Source organism: Diadema antillarum, unplaced genomic scaffold (genome assembly GCF_040938485.1).
Source record: "Diadema antillarum isolate AM-2024a unplaced genomic scaffold, OU_Dant_1.0 seq00001311_RagTag, whole genome shotgun sequence".
Taxonomy (NCBI): Eukaryota; Metazoa; Echinodermata; class Echinoidea; order Diadematoida; family Diadematidae; genus Diadema; species Diadema antillarum.
In genome coordinates this window covers 24,344-43,313 of record NW_027272084.1, presented here as the reverse complement: position 1 = coordinate 43,313, position 18,970 = coordinate 24,344, and the positions used below count along the sequence as shown (strand labels likewise).

Below are 18,970 nucleotides of genomic sequence, written 5' to 3'. Positions count from 1 at the left end.
GTCCGATTTTCTTCAAACTTTCACGAATGTGTTGTCTAATGTCTAATGTTGCTGCTTTCACTCAATCCACATTGCTCTTTGGGTTTTAATTGGAGTCCTTGGAGGCAGTAAAATTTTGATTTCTTCTCTTTTCACACTGTTGGAAGGGATTTGTTATCTTCGCAGATTAGACAGTTTCAAGCGGCCCTTTACAAATACCTGTAGTAGTATTTATATAACGCCTGAAGAGATCCTGTCATTTGATTGGTTGTTTGACATTGATCATTCGGCCCATTTCACTATGACGTCATCACCCGTGCAATTGCGGCTCCATTTACCGTGCAATTTTGGATCGATACGATTAATTGCTCCATTGCACGCTCGCTGAGAGCGGTATACCACGCGTGGTAAACGCTTGCGTTTGCAGTCTGTGTATGCGACAGTGCGCTAGCGTAGAGCGCTCAGTGAGCACTCGCGAAATCAGATTCTCTTTTGTTTCTAAATTGATAAAACATCAAATGACAAGGATCTATTTTAGGCGTTATATAAAACAAATAATAAATGTTTTCCATTCGTGCCATGGACAGAATATTTCATTCTGTGGAAGATGAATTGTTAGATCCATTCAACGAGGCGCAGCCGAGTTGAATGGATCATTTCATCTTTCACCTCATGAAATATTCTGTCCATTGCACTCATAAACATTCATTATTTGTATACTAAGAAATTCAGCGGTCTCACTAGTCCAGATACTGGCCGATTTTAAAGGGATCGTATAGTTTTGGTTGAGACCTAATTTCAGGTTTCTAACATTTTTTGGTGAGATAATGAGAAACCTCTTATGAAATATGAAAGGGCATGTAATTCTATGAGGAATTCAATGTTTATTTGATGAAAATTGGTTTTGAAATGACTGAGATATCCAAAAAAGAGCGATTCTAAGAAAGTGTGGGACCCACACTTTATTACGATCGCTTTGTTTTACTTTGTTTTTTCGACGTTTCAGTCATTCCAAACCCGATTTTCATCAAATAAACTTTGAATTCCTCTTAAAATTGTATGTTCTGTACTTTTACTTTGTTTTTTCGACGTTTCAGTCATTCCAAACCCGATTTTCATCAAATAAACTTTGAATTCCTCTTAAAATTGTATGTTCTGTACCATATCATTAAGTGTTTTCTTGGTATCTCGCAAAAAGTTAAAAGCCCAATTCTCATCTCCACCAATACTGTACTATCCCTTTAATTGTCTGCATTCCCCACACGCATGCATGCATGCACCCCACACTCAACGCGCCAAACCGCTGATCGCGACACTCCCTCCACCAATTGGTATTCCCAAGGAGTTATCGATAACTCCTCAGTATTCCCCTTCAGGATCGGGAATTTTGTGTAATTCAGACGCCATCAACGTCCGTGGTATGTACACCGCATGAATACAGTTCAGGAAGTGGACTACGGTCTGACCAAACAAACCATGACCTCGATCAGTGCAAGCGCAAAAAATTCTATATTATGAGGGACTGCAAACACCACAGCAAATATTCTCAACATGGCTCCACAACCGAGTGTCTCTCTCGTCTTGACTGTCCTACTAGGCGCTGACTTCTTCTCGCCATTATTAGCCGACATCGACACTGCTCAGACATCGGTTGTTGAAACTCCTACGATTACGTATCGTGGTAAATTCATCGACGTCACGTCCAATCAACTGCCCGATGTCGCCAGCAGAGTAGCGGCGTATACCGGCATTCCCTACGCCGAGCCACCGACTGGTGAACTCCGCTTCAAACGCCCAGTCGCTAAAGTGATCAAAGGGGAGTTCGACGCAACAGGGGGCTCCAATGCCTGTGCACAGCCCCTATACCCGGGATTCGATATGTCAGCTTTGGAGATTTCGGAGGATTGTCTGTATGTCGATGTTTTTGTTCCAGAGCCAAAGGTACACAATCAAAGTTCAGCTTTGTACACATATGACTCCTTCATAAACTCAGTTTTCATTTCAGCCATATTTTGAAGGGGCATTCCAGGCGGTACATAAATCGACAGTGTCATGTATAAATGAGTAGGATTCATTTGTGGTCCATGACCGGATAAACCATTACTTTGACAACCCAAAACATGATACACTGAATAAGGATGATGACATTTAGAAGGCTCACATATTCCAGTAATGTAGCAATGTCATTCCATTACAATACCACTTGTTTAACAAGTTCACCTGTTTGGAATCTATATGCTTTCCTCTCTCCCTGCTGGAAAGAACACAGTGTCCCACAGTGTGTTCACAGTGTGTTCACATAGTCGACTATGTGTAAACGCTCGAATTTAACAGTGTGGTGATGATTTCACACTGTGGTTTGGTTTTCACAGAGTGTTCACGTGTTCTACGTCACATTGTGAATTGCACTGTGGACTGATGATTCACAATGTGTTCACACTGTTAAAACGCTCGAAAATTTAACAGCGTGAAGAGATTTCAAAGTGTGTTCACAATGCGTTCACATTGTGTTCACACTGTGTTTCTCACAAATGTGGACACTGCGTTCTTTCCAGCAGGGTTTGATTTGCTTCCTTGAGCTCCCAATCATGCATTCTAATTTAAACTTCTTTGTCATCATCCTCGTTCACTGTGATTTGTTTTTTAGTATAAGAAACTTTTTTCCTCATCCTGTATATTACTATAAATACTTAATCTCTGTACCTATTATAACAAATATGTAATATAGATCTGAGATGTAGGAGACTATTCTCGTCAGAAATTTCGGACAGCTTAATGGTATAATTTCTGCATTTGCAGAGAGTATTTTCAGACAATTTATCAAAAAAAAAAGAACTGATTTGAGTGGAAAATAGACATCAAATTGGTCAATAGAGAATACCCGTTATTCAGAAAGCGAACGTCATTATAACCTAAAATAGTGCAGTCTGAAGATGCATGACTCTAAATATAACACATGTGGGGGAGAAAGGAAACGACGGGGTGTCATGGCGGTTCGATAGAGCCTACTTTTTATGAGACACTTGTTATTAAGAGACGTGAGACCCAGTAACGTGGGGATATGGAGTTGGAAGACTGCCCCGGCTCGGATATAATCGAAAATTCCCGTAAGGAATATTGTGTACAGCGTTATTACTAATATCTGAGTATAAAAGTGCACAAGCTCTCCTCTTCTTGTCTTTATCCAGATCCTTTAATTCACATCCTGTTCATGATTTCCCATACTTCCTTACAACTTAATATTTTGTGAGATGTGTATGTTGCTTCACTCATACAAAATTTAAACAGGTGCCATTTTGTCTGTCAGTTCATGTCTATGAGTAAGGTTTACCTCCTTTTCCGGCAGCTAAATTACAACATAATTCAGTAAATTCCAAAATGTAAACATGAAGATTGATCGAGACGGATTAATTGCAGCCATGTCTGTTCTTTTATGTCAATTTAAAGAATGTTCTTAACCTGTTTTAACGCGGTGAAGACTAGTTCCGACAATACTCGAGCAGGTGTAGGTGGGAAATGTGTGTTGTAGCAAAAATTAGCTCGATCTTAAGGGTTAATGGCATTCCAGCAAGTTAACAGAAACATTGTGCACTTTAACCTAACAATTTGGAACGTCTGTTTGATTAATTCCATCCCTATACAAGCAGATACTTACGCATATTTGACTAGGACGATTTGGAAAGGACCACCTATTCTTGGGTCCAGATGCCTATATTTCCCAAAAACCTACGCCATGATACCTGAGGTCTTTCACGGTATTTCAGTAAACTTTATGGTCTCCATAATATTTAAAAAAATGAAACGTTGCTCTTTATGTAGTCTCACGAAAATGGTCTTTCAGTGGTTCAAACAGTCATTCGTCGATTTCTCATGAGCGTTCAAGGGTCTTACTTTACATTATTCTTTCAATTATCTTCCGGGGGTCTCTCAAGAATTGCCACATTTTTTTTTTCTAAAAGATCACTGGCAGATCATTGTTGAGAGATCATTGAGGGATCGTTGAAAGATTACTAGAGTATCCTCTCAGATATCTTGATTGATCTCTCGAAGATCACACAGAGTATGTCAGATTATCTCTCAGTGATATCTCAATAGTCTTATCAATCTCTCAGTGAGCGTTCGGCGGTCTTCAAGGTCCCACAGAGATCGTTTGAGAAATTTCCTGCAAAACTAGTTTTGGGCCTTTCAGAGGTTTTTTGGAGCCTTTCTACATCTAGTCACTAACTTTTATCTGGTCTCTAGGTCTCTCGGTGCTTTTTCAAGGTTCTCCATTATGTTGAATGGGAGCTTACAGAAAATGATTGATGATTATCCATCAACTTGGAGCTGAACTGATCGTAGTTCTAGAATGCGTTATCGGTCCCTGCCTGCACAAGCAACATAAATTCATTAAAGGGATTGTATAGTTTTGGTTGAGATCTAATTTCAGGTTTCTAACATTTTTTGGTGAGATAATGAGAAACCTCTTATGAAATATGAAAGAGAATGTAATTCTATGAGGAATTCATCGTTTATTTGCTGAAAATTGGTCTTGCAATGGCTGAGATATCCAAAAAAGGGCGATTCTAAGAAAGTGTGGGACCCACACTTTATTACGATCGCTTTGTTTTACTTTGTTTTTGGGTGTTTCAGTCATTCCAAACCAGACTTTCATCAAATAAACTTTGAATTCCTCTTAAAATGCTATGCTCTGTACTGTAATCATAAGTGTTTTCTTGGTATCTCACAAAAAGTTAAAAGCCCAATTCTCATCTCCACCAATACTGTACCATCCCTTTAGAGTCCTAGAGTTTCTAGTGTCTCTGAATGAAACGTTTTATACAGAATGGTCCCATACACATCCTTACTTTGTGTGAAATATTGCTACATTTCAGTTTTTTTTTTCCTCTAGAGGACTTGAACATGAACTGCATGTCCCATCAATACTCGTATGATCAAGCTCTTTGACGAGAATGAAGTTGGAGTGGCATGGGGTTGCAATGATTATGTTTATATATCTATATATAATTGGGGCATGGGGGAATTTCCGTGTGAGAACAAGGTATCCTAAGGGGAATCCGTCCTTAGGGCGAAATATTCGATTCCCCTTAGCGTTTTCAAGCTTGTTTACGAGAAACTGGGCAAACCCTATTCGAAATCTGCAATGAATTGTCTTTTTTGGAGGCAATGGTCTGCAAATTATTTTCAAAGCTGAAGAAATCTCTAAGGTATAATACTTGTGGCGCGATACACGTCTATGATTGGTTCCGTCCTTGAATTCCCCCAACTGTTTCCAAATCCCCCAGCCGAGATCGGCGGCCGTGATGGTCTTCATCCACGGAGGTGGTTTCATAGCCGGGGTGAGATCCCAACCGACGATGCTGCCGATACCCCTGGCTGCTATGAACGATGTCATTGTTGTCACCTTGAGCTATCGACTGAACGTCTTTGGCTTTCTCGACACAGGTATAGATTGCACTCCGCAGTTGATGATCAATTAAACCATTCATAGAGAGGGTAATGAAAAGTTGCCTTTTTTTGTATAGCCTTGATGGAACCCAAGGTTTGTGTTTTGGAGGACTGTATCTTGAATGTATCTATGCAAATTTTTGATCTGTTGTTCTATGTATCTACAACAGACTTGTTCACAAATATCACTTGTATATCTTTTGCAGTATTTAACGTTTAGAGTATTAGAAACAAATAAAATTAAAAGGCAATTTTAAAAAAGTGGGTATTATGTGAGACTGCTTGTCATGTGTATATGGCTTATGTTATTGATTAAAAAATCAATTAGAGAATCTCTGCAGTTATTTGTAGCAACATCAATGCTTTACTTTCTTATTTCTTTGATATATTTTTTCCTATTTAAATCAAAGGTGACGACAAGATTCCTGGCAATCTTGGATTGCTAGACCAGCGACAGGCATTGATATGGGTTCGTGACAACATTGCAGGTATGGGCCCGCTGTTGCCTTGCTCTGACTAGTCAACGTGAATAATCGTGGTGTTGTTGGTGTTGTTCACTCATTAATGCATATTTCTCTGTTGATTTTCAAAACATAACTTCAAAGGAAATTATGGAGCAGTGAGAAGTCAGTCTGAAAAGAAAGAGTAAGATATTCAGTGGTAGTTAGTGTCGGTCATTAGTACGTAGTCAATTGTAAAAACTTTTGCCATCTGGGCATGTTAGGCAAAATAAAGGACTGCTCACGTGATTGCTCTCAACCAATCATTTGATTAGGATCCATATCACCATTTTATAATCGCAACCCATACAGGTATAAGAGCCTGCTTAAATTCATCTCAAAGAGCAGGGTGCATATCCCGATAAAGTGGTCCCGCCTCACATCGAACTGGATCCCCATGAAAGAGCACTTGATAGCGCAGCTGAATATGGGCTAGGCATCTAGCCATCTTTTCAGATGGAAAATGAAACAATCAGTCAAACAAACAAATAAACAAACAAACAAAAAACAAAATACATAAACAGTGAAAATTGTTTTAAAGTATCAGTAATAGTACTCAGCAATATCAGTACATCATTGTGATAAAAGTATCGATGATTATGATGATTAAAGGGAAATATTGATAATAGTATCGTGATCACCACATATTGCAGTTCATTCTATTTTCTCTATAATTCCTACGAGACTTCGGAGGCGATCCCGCTCGGGTGACGATCTTCGGCGAGAGCGCTGGATCAGCGAGCGTAAACTACCACGTCCTCTCCCCCATGAGCGCAGGTCTCTTTTCACGCGGTATTATGCAGGTAAAATGAAAGCGTGAAGCTTGAAAGCTTTTGACAAATTTGAACGAGGGACATTATCATGAGTAGCACGTTAGCAATAACAAAATGAAGATAGTAAAGACTCACAGAGAAAACGATACTTAGCTGAAGCATCACTGTGGATAATGATTTACTGTTATGGTTATCAATTGTTATGTCTTGGCCAATATACGTCTATGAATTAGTTTTGAATGACTCCTAGTTATTTCATCTTTCTAGTTCTAGTATGCAATTCATAACGCACCTTTATCTGCTAAGATTTTGATTTTTCTTCTTTTTTTTTCATTGGTTGCCTTATTACGTCTTCTTATGATGTCTAATCAATCAAAATCACGGGAATTGAGGTCTTCACAAAAGCATCAAAACAAAAACAAAAATCCACATTCACAAAACAATTATGCTGCCAACCAAATCGGTAGAAACCGTATTAAAATTTTTTACAAACTTTGATCTAAATGATGTCCTTTCGACGTCACGATGTCAATTTGCACGATCCCCTCATGTAGAGCGGAGCTGCACCTGCTCCCTGGGCTGAGATGACCGCCGAAGTTGCGAAGGAGGTTGCTTTCGGTCTGGCGGCCGCCATGAACTGCAGCGCGACTACTACTGATGAGGTACTAACGTGTTTGAAGGAGACACCGGCCAGTGACATCACAGATTTTTTCTTGCAGGTACACATATCGGGTCAAGAGAAATTATTTTGATTCTTGTGAGCATTTTCGACACCTGCATACACATTGCATCCAACGACGCAGATTATCTACATGAATTATTTAGTTACAAACGCTAAGTTGTATTACAGAAGTTAAGTAGATAATTTATGTTAGGGATTGAATTGCTCTCACCTCGTATGTTTTACTCGTGTAATGTTTGTACTTTTAATCTTTGGCTTAGTGATTGTATCCCGTCTCATAAATGTGTAATCTACACTGCCAGTTTGTAATCCTTTATGCTGTATTATATTGTATATGGTGTATCTTATATTTCTCAAACTCCTGAGTCCGGAAGGGACTGGGAAAAAGTTCAAAGTTCAAAGTTCAAGACGTAGTTTACACCGCGTACACGTCAAATACATATGTTGTTACAAATGCAGTTCCTCACCCTTCGAGGTGCAGGTAAAGGTTTAGATTTGTGCTGGAATGATTTGGCTGGAACGGATTGATGAGAAAAAGGAAATACCGAGGAAATAAAAGGACGCACACAAAAGCCCACAGAAGCGGCTATGTGTAATTTGTCACATGCAATTCTATTTACGATATTTTCATATTAAAGTAACGGTCCAGAGAGCATGATGTCTTTAAAAACTCATACCCTACCCTTTATTCTATTATTCGATGAAGTATCAATATTTAGTCAGAATATATAGACATTCCATATGAATAGATATACCTATAATCCTAGGGATACTTGTCTCTCTCCCTCTCTCTTTCTCATTTCGTTGATTACCCTTCGTATCTACCAAGTTCGGGTCAATAAACCTTGTCTTTCTTAGATATACGTTTTCCCGTTCATTTTCAAACTTTTTCATTCAAATTAATAGATTTGTGGTTCAATTTCGTCCCGAGAGATCTGGAATATGCCAATCCTAGTTTCAAATTTGTCTTTTGTCGATCATTTTCAAACAAAGTCTATTCAATTTTGTCATTTGTCACACCGATTTTCGTCATTTACAAGTCAAATTCGTCCGTCACGCTCGCTGCACACATAACAGCAAAAGCAATTTCGTCTGTTAGAGATCAGGATTATGTTCGTCAAATTTTCCTTCAAATTCGTCTCACATCTTTTCTGTTGTAATTTCTTGGTTGTTTCATTTTCCCTGCGACCGTTCACTTTTTCCACATTTAGGAGTAACATACACACACGTATACTATACCCCCGCACACAAAAACACAGACAAACATGCACACACACGCACGCACACACATACATACACACACACATACAAACACACCCTTCTCATAGAACACACGGAGACAAACATACATTGTGTACTGTCAAACAAACGAAAACAATTTTACATGTGTGTAGAGTTTAAGCCCATTTTAATGTATATAAAAAAGACAAAAGGTTTTTTTTCGTTTATCAATTTGAATAATTTTTTTTTCATACAATAACATAAAATCGGGAAGTAAAAGAGCTCAAGTCAAAAAGTTATCACGACATGATTAAAGATTGTCTTTACGGTTTTTGATGTTCTGTGACTGCCGTTTATCCTTCAATCTCCTGTGTGTGTATATACATTGTCAAGCAACCGGTTTAGGAATAATGTCTTCTGATCCCAATACCGGGGGGAAGTGAGGTAATGCAGGCTTAGAATTAGTTCACCCTCACACTAAGAGACCAATGCTATCCGACGAATTTGTTTGAAAAACTCATAAAATTGTGCGATCAAAAACGATTTTGATTTTTACATTCTTAAGTCGATGGGCGGCGGGGAAAAATTTCATTGACAATCGACGATTTTGAATGCGATGTCTTTGAAAAGGGTTGACGAAAAACAAATTACAATGACAACTGACTAAATTGAAGTTAGGATTTCCGTTCTGTGAGTTTCTCGGTACGAAATTAAATGAAAAATTTTTGATATTGAATTGTAAAAATGCGAAAATGGACGGGAAAACCTAATTTTTTCATCATCTTACATTGTCTGATTATTATTTCACTGTCACCTTATCACTCCCCCCCCCCCCCCAAAAAAAAAAAAAATACCTTGTCAAGCCATATTTCAAGACATGTTTTATGTTGTATTAGGATGCCTATAGAGCAACGGCTACTTGACATGTATGGCTTTGAAGGTGTGTTGTTGATACTTTCAAGATGCAATTTTGCACTGAAGGCTTTGCTACATGTATTAGAGACCCCACACAATTACATGTTTGTTTGTTTGTTTGTTGAATGTTCCCAAATAGGATCCAGCGGCAGCCGCCCTCATGCCTCGTCCCACGGTGGACGGCCATTTCCTCCCGAGAAGTCCTGTCGACATGGCGGCCGATGGGGAGTTCAACCAGGTCGACATCATAATCGGGTGCCTGACCGAAGAAGGCAACCTGTTTGTGTCGCCGTTCATTCTCGGGCAGCAGGACTCAGAGAAGCCGGTCATGGACAGGACTACAGCACAGGGCGCCCTCAATGGGCATATGTCGCTCATCAAAGATGGCGTCAATCAAGTTGTTCTGGACATGACGACATTCGCGTACACGAGCGAAGCCCAAGTAACTACGAATGCCATATTAGCTTTCAATGCATTCTCATCACTCGTTCGTACTGTATACAAAGCTTTCTCAACTAAACTTATGGGTAGAAGTGTAGGGCTTTCTTATTTCAAGCCGCTACTGGGTCACTGGTTAGACTTTTTTTTTCTTTTCTTTTCTTTTATTCGTTTTACTGAAGAACAGGTTTAATTAGAAGCTGTCTTGCCAATGAGGAACATGCGTAAACTTCTGTCATCTGCAGGCGTAGATGGACTTTAATGAGGAATGTGATCAAAGAGACACGGACATACCTTTAAAACCTGCTGAAACGCCTCGGTGTATCAACTTTGCCAATGGCGTGTTATGAATGCCAATCTTCACATTTGCAAATAAAATGATGTGTCATTAATTATGATTACAACATGGACACGAGATGAATTAGAACGTATGTTTCTCTCTCTCTCTCTCTCTCTCTCTCTCTCTCTTAAGTTTCATTTCAACAATTGGACTTACAGATGGTGAATCAATCCTTCCTAAAAATGCAGAATGGCCTTTGAAGAAATTTTAAACACATTCATTCATCCTCAAAACGTGCAAACATTGTTTCTAAAATAACAAACAATCCGAGTTAAAATTAAGGTTTTCCCGTGGGCACAAAGGAGAGTGTAATATTTTACTATCAATTATTTTGTTTTATCTCGATAAATACATCATAGCGCTGTGTATGAGGCAAGTAGTAATATAATAATATACGACAGACAATTATTGTATATTCTTCAAAGATGCGCATTGAAGATGCATAGACATTTCCAATTTGAAACAAAAGCAAAACAAAACAAAGAACAACAAAAAAGTGGCAGAGAAAAATATCACGGGAAGAATGACACTTAAGAAAATGTCTGTGGTCCGCGTTAATGTTATGCTCTTCTGTTTTCTTTCTTCGCTCCTTGTTTCATAGCTTGCTGATCCGGAGAATAATTACCTCGATGTTGTGGCAGGTTACGTCGGGGACAGCTATTTCTTTTGTCCTACCTACACCATGACCGAACACCTATCCGCGGGAGATAACACTGTCTACCAGTATTTCATGAGCCACGCCCCTTCCCGCTCCATGTTCGACAAAGATGTCACGTGGCTAGGGCCGACGCACGCAGAGGACATACCTTATGTGTTCGGCTACCCGCTCATGGCAGACCAGCCCGATGACAATGAGATGGGAAGAACCAAATTCACTGACGACGAGGCGTTGATGTCGGTTCAGATAATGAAATATTTTTCAAACTTCGCAAAGACCGGGTATGCTGTTCAGCTAATTATAATGCTCTTCTATCCCTGTAAACGTACTTTACTTAATCCTCGTAATATATTATATGCATGGCCGGCGCAACGTTTTCAAAAGTGGGGCCCACTTCCGGATTTCCATGAGCTAACAAGAAAAAAAAAAAGGCCTTCAGCGCAACATCGGTTGCCACTTCCTGGTTTCTTCAGCTGACAAAAAACAAAATGAAATAAAGGTCTTCAGTGCAATAACATAGGCCTTACCGCCCTCAAAGGTTCTATTCTATTTTCTATTGTGTTTTTTTTTTTTTGTGTGTGTGTGTGTATGTGTGTGTGTGCCACTGCAGAGGTTAAAAAAAAAGTGGGGGCCCAAAGTCGTGACACCTTATGTATTCCCATGCACGGGTGCAAAAAAGTGGGGGGGGGGGGGGTGGGGCGAGCCCCACCTCACCCCCGGTTCCGCCGGCCCTGATGCATTTATATATACATGATATACGTATTTCATTATCATTTAAGAGTCCATGAGCATTTTGCCCTACATTCAAGAAATCAATCGATTTCTCCTTTCAATTCTCTCTTTCTTCAAATTCTTGTTCTAATTCCTACAATACAATTTTCTTTTCTTCTCCTCTTCCCGAATCGAAATGTCAGCTCGCCCTTTTTTTTCCCTCAATAATAGATTCCGAAGGACTGCAATGAAAAATGCTTTTATCTCCATGTTCGTACCCCACAGGAATCCCAATCTTTCGTCAAACGAGAATGAATCAGAGATAGATTCGACGTATCCACCTTGGCTGAGATTTTCAAAGGACCAGCCGGTGTACAAGAACATCTCGCTTACCTTTAGCAATGGTTTGGGGCATCCTAGAGCAGAAATTTGTTATTTTCATCAAAACATTCTGTCGAAGCTGCATGCAGATTCAGGTATAAGAGTGACTGAATTATTTTGTATTTCTGTTCACCATGCAATCAATGGCGCTGCGTGTTCTTTTTTTTTTGTGTGTGTGTATGTGTGTTTTCCTCTTTCTTTAAAGCACCCAGTCACTGTTTTTTCTTTTCCGTTTTTTTTTTCCAGCAAAATGTGTTTGGTATATAACGTTCAGGTTAAGAGTTTTATGTGTAGGTTCATTGGTGTTGTAATGTACATGTGTACATTCGTATATATAAGACAGGGCCTCATCCACGTTAAGCTCTGCTTATGATGACGGTCCCCTGTATTGATTTCTCCTTTGTTCAATACAGTATTCCTTAGCATGTTGCTTTGATTCATATACGTATTATTTCAGACTGATGTTGTTATGAAATTGACATTTCTTATATTGATTGGACATGTATGTTATACTCTCCCTTTTTTTGCATTCTCTGTATCACTTTGTTTTCATTTGTTATTGTATTTGAAGAAAGAAAATGCAGAAATAAATTAAACCAAACCAACCCAAATTTTATTCTGAATCCATAAACCCATTTTGACAGTTAAATCACAACGAAGAAGTAACAACTTATCTTATACATTCTATAATGAAAAAAAAAAATCAGCACGGTGCGAAGGAAAATCATTAAAAAAACAACAAATGATTTGAAGAAGAAATCTAGTAAACATTATTTTCTTTTTTAGATCTATTGAAGACTTGCGACGCAGTGATAGTGTCATCTCATGAAGATTCAATATGATTTTCGTGCTTTTTTAAGGTTGCAAAGGAATCATCATTGTCATAAAAACTTATGCTGGAAATTTCCGACTTTCCCAGTGTATTTTCGATTAGAACTAAGTTTCTGCACTTTTCTACACGAATATGTCCGAATTTACCAGGTGCAATATAGTCAAGTCGAAAGTAGAGTTGAATGTTGCATATGTTAAAGCTTTATTATCTCTCTCCTTTCTATGTCTTCTATCACAGCCGAGATGATTCGTATGAAGACCCTGTTGGAGGAGACAAAGAGTCCGTAATCTCTGTAGGATGGCATCTGGAACCTTGGAATTTCCGACAAAATGATTACAGCTTTTGACCGTCTCTTGAAAGATGTTTAAACCAATGAACACTTCCTGGCATAATTTAGGTTTTTTCGCTGCTTCAAAAGAACTACTTGTATATGATGCAAATGATCCTCAACACCACTTACGTCGCCACATGAATATCTAGATACTTGCCATATACAAGTATTTTATTAAATTTTGTACAGTTTTTCTTCAGTGTTGTTGGATATATTAAAGCAACAACAAAATTCACCTTCAAGACCAAGATTCCGTCAGTGACATCATCTGTCAATCATTGTTGCAGCACTGATATGATTCACTATAGAAAAATAAAATGCACCTTTCCTCGACCAAACATTAACTTGCATGGAATGCAAATAATTATGTAGATGCTCTTTGCAACAGGCCTAAGTGATGGTCAGGGTATCTAATATAGATGATGACTGGCGGGGGAGGAAACATACCGAATGTTCCATCCGAAGGGTTTGAAATGCTATTGAGGGACTTACAGTCTCCCGAAATAGTATTTCAAACCCTGAGTGTAGAACGTTTGGTACATGTTCCCGACAACAAAAGTCATCATCTGTTATATTATATGGGTTAGTCAAAGAGGTCAACGTCAACGTCAACCACCAGCACAATGCACGCGATCCTTCGCGTGATCGCGCAGAGCCAAATTCACTGTGCGCGTGCGGTCCTAGGCCTTCTGTCCCATTTGTTACGTGAAAATGTTTTCCCATGAGAGAACATTACAAAGAATGTTCGCCCATGGGCGAACATAACGAATTTGCCTCCATCACGTGACTGTGTTTAGCCAATCACTAACCGGCATTTGACTAACCCATTTAATATAATGAAATGATACAAATCAACATGCATTTGCAATGCACATTTAACAGTGTTTCAGATGGCAGTCCTGTAAGGCTTCCTATAGAAATTGCAGAGACATTTTATAGCAGAGATTAAAACGGGGTGATAATAGCCGGGTTCACACGTACACCAATTAGCGGGATACAAATCTCGAGATTTGCATCGCGATCGTCATCCCGAGTTTTTTGCACGTGTGGACAGAAAAAACCCGAAAATTAGCGGGATAAGCATCGCGATGCTAATCCCAAGAAATCTTGCGCTGATTCGTCAATTAGCGGGATAATTCTCGCTATCGCCAATGACGTAAAAAGTACCAAGATGTTGATTTAAGCGTCATTCACGGTGCATTATGGGATAGTCCGGTAGCAAAGTCACTTCCGTTCGTACGCGCGTGATACGTGACTAATGCTGTTTACACACACAACCGACTGTATTCTACGTGTACTTCCGGTTTTCTCGACTTGAATTACAGCTTTAATATGATTTGAAATTCCTCCATTCTTAAGAAATTGCTGTTAATACGACTATTGGTTGTTGCTGCGAAGCTGCCATGTGTTGTTCGCACGAAATAAATGAAAAAAATCTGCAGAAATAGGACCCTTACTGGCATGCGAGACGTGACGTGGCCGCGTGGGTGAAGTTTGCGGGTGACTCCACAGCGCAGTACGTGCACGCGCGACCTACTAGTAGTGGTAGTATAGTAGCACTAGGTAGTAGGCCCAGTGCTTACATACATTGTACGTACTTACTTGGAAGAAATTGCTTCGGAGACAGGATAAGTTCGAGATCACTGTTCGTTCCCGATTGTGTTCGCGACATTTCGACAGAGAACAAATAAAAGAAAAAAAAAAGATGGGCATTCCATGACGATAAACTGTATATCCAGGCGGGTTAATATTTTCCAGCATATTTTCAGCGTATGCAGAGATGACTGATTTGTGATGTACGCCGTACCGGTATGTGTTAGCTTATGCGCTGCGTGCAGTGGTGCATGCTATTAATGCAAGGCCGGCCGCCGGCGGCGGGGACTACAGTGTACGAGTACGGTATCGACAGGCCTGGCCACTCGCTGGCTCGGGCGGTATACAGCGGCCTACTGTATTAGTATCCGTGGTCGGCGCTGCGCTATAGGTAAGGTCCACGTACGCGCACGCTAGCGTTGTGCAAATTATGACCCGCGCCGGAAGTGCCCTTGCTACCAAGTGCACTAAATCTTGACGAAAAAGCCACATCCGGGTACTTTTTACGTCATTGGCGATAGCGAGAATTGGCCGCGCGCTGGTACGTGTGAACGGTCGGGATTACAATCTCGAGTTTTTACATCCCATCATGCAATGCGCACATCACAACAGCGAGGCCTCTGCGAAGAGGTCCTTCACCTCTTTGGAGCACAACAACAACAGCGCGCGAACCACACCACTGACGCGTAAAAGACAATAGACAAAGGTAAGTGCGCGCAAGCAGTGATAGACAATGGACAAAGGTAAGTGCGCGCAAGCAGTGATAGAGAAGGGCGCTGTGTGACCCAGTTTGCAGGCTTTGTTGTTGTCTCTATCGGCAATTAGCGGGATAATTTGGTACGTGTGGACGCTCGCCAAATTAGCGGGATACCGATCGCGATCGCCATCCCGCTAATTTGGTACGTGTGGACGCTAGCCAAAAAACTCGGGATGAGCATCGCGATCGTCATCCCGCTAATTTGTACGTGTGAACCCGGCTAATAATGCTGGTACGGAGGATATTATTGTTGACAGTGGTCACAGTCTACACACAAGTTTTGTTATCTTTGATTATAAAAATGGTGTTGTTTCATTTGAATTGCGTGAAATAAAGACTCTCAAAGAATGCCCATTTGGTCCATTTGTTAAATACGGCATGTGTGTGACGAAGAAATCCTTAGCGCTAGTCCACTATAGTGGAAGTTTATGTAAACGATTGTGTGTGTGAGAGGGAGAGAAAGAGAGAGAGAAAGTGAATGTGTTTGTGAGTGCGTGTGTGTGTGTAATGAACATTAATATAGAATTGAATTTACATGTACATGTAGTTTAGCTAATGCAAAGTTTCAGATTGTTTCGAATTCTGGATTAACGCGTCATTGTGTGCGTATTTGTGTGGTGGTGGTGGTGGGGGGGGGGGGGGGGGTAATGCTCCTTAAAGTTCCAGAAGTTGAATATAAACCAAGTCACAGTATATTTCATATGTTTATGTGCTAATTCCAATATTTTAACTTTACTGGGAGCGTTTTCAAATTGGCGAACATCCAGGCCTGACATGCAACATGACCACAAAACTATGCTTCCCGATATTATCACTGATTATAGGAGACGTGAGTGCGTTGGAATAATCACTGGCATTCACATTGCTATGAAATATCCATGATATTAATTTTGCGTTTCACAATATACGTGCATCACTTTTTTAGTTGCCGTTCACATTCACGTGACACCATACGTTTGTAGCATGCATTATATTCGGTTAAAAACAAACAAACAAACTCATGGATGTTTTCATTGAAAGAAAATTATACTTCTTCACTTGACTCTATCAGCTGTGGATAAGACTTTTTTTACTTCAACAATACATGTCAGTATAAGCTCACAAAAGGCTGGACATAAGGCAAAGAATTGAATTTTAAAAAGATTAAAATCAATTTTTATTAATTTTCAAGTTTAATACGTATCCGCGGAACGTGTAATACTAGTAGTTATTCACCTTTGCACATAGAAATGATTTCAGTGGAAGCGGTTGTGTTGTCTCCCTGTTGCAGGGGAGGATCCAGGGAGGATCGCAACCGGCGCACGCTCCCCTTATATTTTTTCTTGTAGAAACAAAAGAAATAAAAAGAAAAAATGGGGGAGGGGTGCGTGCGCCCCCCCCCCCCCCTTTAATTTTTGTAAACGCGCCCCCTCTTTACGGAATTCCTGGATAAGCCCCTGCTGTTGGTTAGTACATTAAAATGATGCATGTTTTTTTTTTTCCTTTTGGTCAATAATCAAGACTTCAGTATCCCCCTTACAGTTTTTAGTTTCTAAATCTTTACAACTCACTAATAATTTGATGTATGAGATACCACTTATTTTCTGGGACATATTATATGAGTTGTAATCATTGACTGATATGATGCAAAATTCGTTCATTCAAGCGTATAGCACAAAGTGCCTCATTGATACCGTTTGCTGATTATTGATGCAAGAGGTAGCACAGTATTTTCTTGTACAACATTTGAGTCACAAAACAGACTGTGACGAGGTTGACCGCATTTTTTTTAAGGAAGACCTCTAGCAGAAAGAACAAATAATTTAAACCTTTCCAATAATGCCTCATTTGTCGCATAACAATAAAAGAATATTCGTGGAGTTTTGAGCTAAAAACATCCCAAAAGTCTTATTTGTCCTGTGTTTTAGCAGGTTTTAGAATCGAAGATATCACAAATTGACAAGAATGATACCCGAAATAGAATTGAACAAGGCGTAAATTTATCCGTAGCACATTTCCCCTCTACCTGTCTCTACTCCCCCTCCCCTACCTCCCTCTCTCTCTCTATCTCTGTCTGTCTGTCTCTCTCTCCCTCTCTCTCCCTCTCATTCTCTCTCTCTCCCCTTCCCTCTCCGTCGGCGCGGCTGACATTGTTTCACTCCATAGCGGGTGCGATTCACGTAAAATCTATACGTCTACCATGTTTTTTTTTCTTTATCTCTCTCTCTCTCTCTCTCTCTCTCTCTCTCTCTCATTTCCGCGTTCGTAATTGCATGGTGTTATTTTCGCTATTATGTGTATCAATTCGCTTATGTGTCTAATTGTGTGGTAAAAGAGATTATGTGTGTCCTTCCTTATTTGAAAATAACCTGCGCGCACTAATACATGTATCATTATGTCTGTGCTGTTATCGTCTGTTAGTCGAATTCCGAAAGAATGGGACTTTTTCTTGGTCACTATTCATGTTTTTTTTTTCTTTTTTTTTCTCTCACATGAAGTTAATAACAGTATTAAGAGAAAACTAAGTTGACACAGCAAATCATTGATATGATGATGATGGTGATGATAATAATGCTAGTTTTGTATTATGATAACAGTGTAGTGATGATAACAACAAGAAAATATGGTTGTATATTATTATACAAATGTACTGGTGTCCTTTCCTGTATTGACTTTCCACATTTGCAAGGTCAGGCAGTCATTTACATACGGTCATGCACTGTGTATGTTTGGAGGAAGTGAAGAAGGACAAATATGACAAACAATGTTTTAGACCCATCGCTGGGTTTGTGAATGGTGAGTAAATACTTGGTGCTTGGCCTATTTGCCAAGTGACGTAACTCCTTGTTTCCTTTCTTTAGTCTTAATTAGTTATTATCATAGTTCATAATTGGTTGAATAATTGACGTAAAACTTCCGGCATATCATGGTCATGAATGTAACGAGGAAAAAAAAATGGAAAAATGCATAAAGACGTCATATTGACGTCTTTAAGACGTCATCATTCTGCTATCGGGGAAGTCATTAATATATGACGTATTACGTCGCAAAAACTGACGTAAATATTACGCCATATAGATACGTTGCTAATAATTATGACGTGATAAATACTGGCGTGAACCTTTACGTCAGAAATACGTCGCTTATATGACGTGATGAATACGCTGCAAAACTGACGTGAAATTTATGTCAGAAATACATGGCAAATATGATGTGATGAAAACGTCACAAAACTAACGTGAATTATACGTCATAGATACGTTGCTAATATGACGTGATGAATAGTCACAAAAACGTGAAATTTACGTCATAAATACGTCGCTAACATGACGTGATAAATACGTCGCAAAACTGACGTGAAATTTACGTCATAAATACGTCGCCAATATGACGTAATGAACACGTCACAAAACTGACGCACCGCAGTGCGAA

General features: G+C 39.6%; 1 protein-coding gene across 1 annotated transcript; it reads left to right on the top strand.

Annotated features, from left to right (window-relative positions):
• Positions 1–1,364: 1,364 nt before the first annotated feature.
• LOC139708123 (cholinesterase 1-like) lies at positions 1,365–14,579 on the top strand. Its single transcript, XM_071620100.1, has 9 exons — positions 1,365–1,920; positions 5,265–5,424; positions 5,838–5,915; positions 6,612–6,730; positions 7,255–7,419; positions 9,658–9,960; positions 10,898–11,235; positions 11,951–12,141; positions 13,116–14,579. The coding sequence occupies exons 1-9, from the start codon at positions 1,531–1,533 to the stop codon at positions 13,163–13,165; spliced, it is 1,794 nt and encodes a 597-aa protein (XP_071476201.1). The 5' UTR covers positions 1,365–1,530; the 3' UTR covers positions 13,166–14,579.
• The last annotated feature ends 4,391 nt before the right edge of the window (positions 14,580–18,970 follow it).

What these genes read in the sequence shown, in the direction of transcription:
- LOC139708123 (XM_071620100.1), top strand. Translation starts at nt 1,531, where the DNA reads ATGGCTCCACAACCGAGTGTCTCTCTCGTCTTGACTGTCCTACTAGGC. An exon ending in TTTCACGCGGTATTATGCAG is followed by an intron (nt 6,731 to 7,254) that starts GTAAAATGAAAG and finishes CCCCTCATGTAG; the next exon opens with AGCGGAGCTGCACCTGCTCC. An exon ending in CGTACACGAGCGAAGCCCAA is followed by an intron (nt 9,961 to 10,897) that starts GTAACTACGAAT and finishes CTTGTTTCATAG; the next exon opens with CTTGCTGATCCGGAGAATAA.